At 48.7% G+C, this 4,830-nt stretch overlaps 1 protein-coding gene across 1 annotated transcript; it reads right to left on the bottom strand.

Annotated features, from left to right (window-relative positions):
- Positions 1 to 2,991: 2,991 nt before the first annotated feature.
- LOC126481886 (proline-rich proteoglycan 2-like) lies at positions 2,992 to 4,077 on the bottom strand. Its single transcript, XM_050105846.1, has one exon. It carries the CDS (start codon positions 4,075 to 4,077, stop codon positions 2,992 to 2,994), a length of 1,086 nt encoding a protein of 361 aa, XP_049961803.1.
- Positions 4,078 to 4,830: the final 753 nt, after the last annotated feature.

Genomic DNA, 4,830 nt, shown 5'->3' with positions numbered 1-4,830 from the left:
TTGCATGTTGTTCGAACCTATCGGTGACGAACCTAGCAGCCGGCCTCTGATTTCCTTCGATGTCTTCCTTTAATTCGATTTGGTGCGGTTGGCAAACACACGAACGGTACCCAAGAATGGGTCGCACTAGTGTCCTATATGCGGTCTGCTTTACAGATGAAAAACACATTTCTAAAATTCTCCCAATAAGCCGAAGTCGACCATTCGCCTTCCATACTGAAATCCTTAAATCCTTACATTCTCACTGGACTCGCATTCGGGAGGACGACGGTTCAATCCCGCGTCCGGCCATCCTGATTTAGGTGTTCCGTGATTTCCCTAAATCGCTCCAGGCAAATGCCGGGATGGTTCCTATGAAAGGGCGCGGCCGACTTCCTTCCCCTGCCTTCCCTAATCCGATGAGACCGATGACCTCGCTGTTTGCTCTCTTCTCCCAAATAACCAACACACACCAACCTTACATTCTTGTTCCATTTCATGTTGTTTTGTAACGTTGCATATAGACATTATATGGACGTGACTGTGTCAAACATCACATTACTAAAGCTGTATTCGAATGTTACGGGTTTATTTTGCCTACTAATCTGCATTAAATTATATTTCATTACTTTTAGAGCTGTTTGCCGTTTATCACTCCAGCCGGAAATGTGGTCCAGTTATCTTGTATCCTCTTACAGTCACACAACTTTGATACCTTGCTGTACACCACAGTGTCATCAGTAAACGACCGCAGTCTGCTGCTTAACCTCTCCGCCAGATATTTTACGTATACAGAAAATAGCAACGGTTCTATCAAACTTTCCTGGCACTCTCCTGACGATAAACTTGTCTCTGATGAACATTCGCCATCGAGGACAACGTACTGGATTCTGTTTCTTAAGAAGTCTTCGGCCCACTCACTTACCTGGGAACCTATTGCTTATGCTTGTACAAGGGCTATTCGGAAAGTAAGGTGAAAATCAAAAAGCTTTTATTTGCAACAGTTACCTACATCTTCCAGCTAATTTTCTGCAAGGTTGCGCTCCAACTTAGACATTTTTCGTAGCTTTGAATCAGCTTTCTAATACCCTTATCATAGAAGGCAGCCGCCTGTGCTTTCCGTCAACTCTCTACGCTGGTCTGCAGCTCGTGGTCTGTGACAAAATTTTGTCTTCATAACCAGTTGTTCGTGTGAGCTGAGATGAATCTCAGGGGAAGCCAATTACGGACTGTGTTGTGGGTGATTAAACACTTCCCATAGAAAATGCTGCAGGAGCATCTTCATTACCCCTGCAGAGTACAGTCGAGAGTTGTCATGAATACGGAAACACATAACACTTATGTTATGGGGGTTGTTGCATGACACCACGCGAAATATCTCACCAGGCCCTCATATTTGGCAGGAGACACCATTTTCTAGGCATCGTTACGTGCTCATTGTGAGCTCAGAACTGAAAAGAACGATATAGCACGATCGACGGGCATACTAGAGACTCTGCCCAACACATCTGTGCAAAGCTTCAACGGAGTTTCACTGTGGATTCCATTTCGCACCCGATTGGACCTTACTTTCCGAATAGCCCCCATACCTTCGTTAACAGTAGGCAGTTTGGCACCGTGTCAAATGCTTTATGGAAATTTAGGAATATGAAATCCGCCAGTGGCCTTTCCAAAAATAATTCAGATGGCTCTGAGCACTATGGGACTTAACATCTGAGGTCATCAGTCCCTAGAACTTAGAACTACTTAAACCTAACCAACCTAAGGGCATCACACACATCCATGCCCGAGGCAGGATTCGAACCTGCGACCGTGGCGGTCCCGCAGTTCCAGACTGAAGCGCCTAGAACCGCTCGGCCACTCCGGCCGGCCAGTGGCCTTTCATCCATGGTTTGCAGGATCCCATGTGAGAAAGAGCGAGCAGAGTTTCGCAAGAGTGATACTTTCTAAAACCGGTCTGATTTATGGACAGAAGCTTTTCCCTCTCAAGGAAATTATGTTCGAACTGAGGATACGTTAAAGGATTCTGCATCCAAATGATGTTAAAAATATTTGTGATTCTTCAACTTCTCCCGGCGTATTTCTTGCTCGAACAGTCCACAGGTGTACTGTCGGTCCATAGTGTCCAACGGGCACAATATTTCGGCGATCAGACAAGTCGCCATCGTCAGGTGGCGACATGTCTGATCGCCGAAATACTGTGCCATCGTCAGGTGGCGACATGTCTGATCGCCGAAATACAGTGCCATCGTCAGGTGGCGACATGTCTGATCGCCGAAATACTGTGCCATCGTCAGGTGCCGACATGTCTGATCGCCGAAATACTGTGCCATCGTCAGGTGGTGACATGTCTGATCGCCGAAATACTGTGCCATCGTCAGGTGGTGACATGTCTGATCGCCGAAATACTGTGCCATCGTCAGGTGGAGACATGTCTGATCGCCGAAATACTGTGCCATCGTCAGGTCACGACATGTCTGATCGCCGAAATATTGTGCCATCGTCAGGTGGCGACAAGTCTGATCGCCAAAATATTGTGCCATCGTCAGGTGGCGACATGTCTGATCGCCGAAATATTGTGCCATCGTCAGGTGGTGACATGTCTGATCGCCGATATACTGTGCCATCGTCAGGTGGTGACATGTCTGATCGCCGAAATACTGTGCCATCGTCAGGTGGCGACATGTCTGATCACCGAAATACTGTGCCATCGTCAGGTGGTGACATGTGTGATCACCGAAATACTGTGTCATCGTCAGGTGGTGACATGTCTGATCGCCGAAATACTGTGCCATCGTCAGGTGGCGACATGTCTGATCTCCGAAATACTGTGCCATCGTCAGGTGGCGAATTGTCTGATCGCCGAAATACTGTGCCATCGTCAGCTGGTGACATGTCTGATCGCCGAAATACTGTTCCATCGTCAGCTGGTGACATGTCTGTTCGCCGAAATACTGTGCCATCGTCAGGTGGCGACATGTCTGATCGCCGAAATACTGTGCCATCGTCAGGTCACGAAATGTCTGATCGCCGAAATATTGTGCCATCATCAGGTGGCGACATGTCTGATCGATAAAATATTGTGCCATCGTCAGGTGGCGACATGTCTGATCGCCGAAATACTGTGCCATCGTCAGGTGGTGACATGTCTGATCGCCGAAATACTGTGCCATCGTCAGGTGGTGACATGTCTGATCGCCGAAATACTGTGCCATCGTCAGGTGGCGACATGTCTGATCGCCGAAATACTGTGCCATCGTCAGGTGTGCGAAATATTGTGCCATCGTCAGGTGGCAACATGTCTGATCGCCGAAATACTGTGCCATCGTCAGGTGGCGACATGTCTGATCGCCGAAATACTGTGCCATCGTCAGGTGGTGACATGTCTGATCGCCGAAATACTGTGCCATCGTCAGGTGGTGACATGTCTGATCGCCGAAATACTGTGCCATCATCAGGTGGCGACATGTCTGATCGCCGAAATATTGTGCCATCGTCAGGTGGTGACATGTCTGATCGCCGAAATACTGTGCCATCGTCAGGTGGCGACATGTCTGATCGCCGAAATACTGTGCCTTCGTCGGGTGGTGACATGTCTGATCGCCGAAATAGTGTGCCTTCGTCAGGTGGTGACATGTCTGATCGCCGAAATACTGTGCCATCGTCAGGTGGCGACATGTCTGATCGCCGAAATGCTGTGCCATCGTCAGGTGGCGACATGTCTGATCGCCGATATACTGTGCCATTGTCAGGTGGCGACATGTCTGATCGCCGATATACTGTGCCATTGTCAGGTGGCGACATGTCTGATCGCCGAAATACTGTGCCATCGTCAGGTGGCGACATGTCTGATCGCCGAAATACTGTGCCATCGTCAGGTGGTGACATGTCTGATCGCCGAAATACTGTGCCATCGTCAGGTGGCGACATGTCTGATCGCCGAAATACTGTGCCATCGTCAGGTGGCGACATGTCTGATCGCCGAAATACTGTGCCATCGTCAGGTGGTGACATGTCTGATCGCCGAAATACTGTGCCATCGTCAGGTGGCGACATGTCTGATCGCCGAAATACTGTGCCATCGTCAGGTGGCGACATGTCTGATCGCCGAAATACTGTGCCATCGTCAGGTCACGACATGTCTGATCGCCGAAATATTGTGCCCGTTAGACACTATTGACCGGCAGTACACCCGTGGACTGTTCGAGCAGGAAATACGCTGGGAGAAGTTGAAGAATCACAGCATATACCTCTACGGGGAGGAGATGTATAGCAGCATGAAGAAATTCGACAATCTCCGCCACCGAAACGCTCCTGACAATGGCGACATGTCTGATCGCCGAAATATTGTGCCCGTTGGACACTATGGACCGGCAGTACACCCGTGGACTGTTCGAGTAAAAAATATTTGTCTGTAATTTCGCGTCCGCAGCTCGTGGTCGTGCGGTAGCGTTCTCGCTTCCGCGCCCGGGTGCCCGGGTTCGATTCCCGGCGGGGTCAGGGATTTTCTCTGCCTCGTGATGACTGGGTGTTGTGTGTGATGTCCTTAGGTTAGTTAGGTTTAAGTAGTTCTAAGTTCTAGGGGACTGATGACCATAGATGTTAAGTCCCATAGTGCTCAGAGCCATTTTTTTTATTGTAATTTCACAGGTCCGTTCTTTTATTCTTCTTATATAAAGGAGCCAGCTGCTCTTTTTTCCAATCACTTGAGACTTTGCGCTAGGTGAGCGATATGGGATAAATGCAAGCTAAGTAAGGGGCCAATGCTGTAAAATACTCTTTCTAAAACCGAACCGGGATTCCATCAGGACCTAGTGTTTTATTTGTTTTTTATGTCTTTCAGTTGTTTCT

This window comes from Schistocerca serialis, chromosome 5 (genome assembly GCF_023864345.2).
Source record: "Schistocerca serialis cubense isolate TAMUIC-IGC-003099 chromosome 5, iqSchSeri2.2, whole genome shotgun sequence".
Lineage (NCBI taxonomy): Eukaryota > Metazoa > Arthropoda > Insecta > Orthoptera > Acrididae > Schistocerca > Schistocerca serialis.
Note: the sequence above shows the minus strand (reverse complement) of the source record. Positions and strands in the feature narration are given on the sequence as shown.

What these genes read in the sequence shown, in the direction of transcription:
- LOC126481886 (XM_050105846.1), bottom strand. Translation starts at nt 4,077, where the DNA reads ATGTCGCCACCTGACGATGGCACAGTATTTCGGCGATCAGACATGTCG.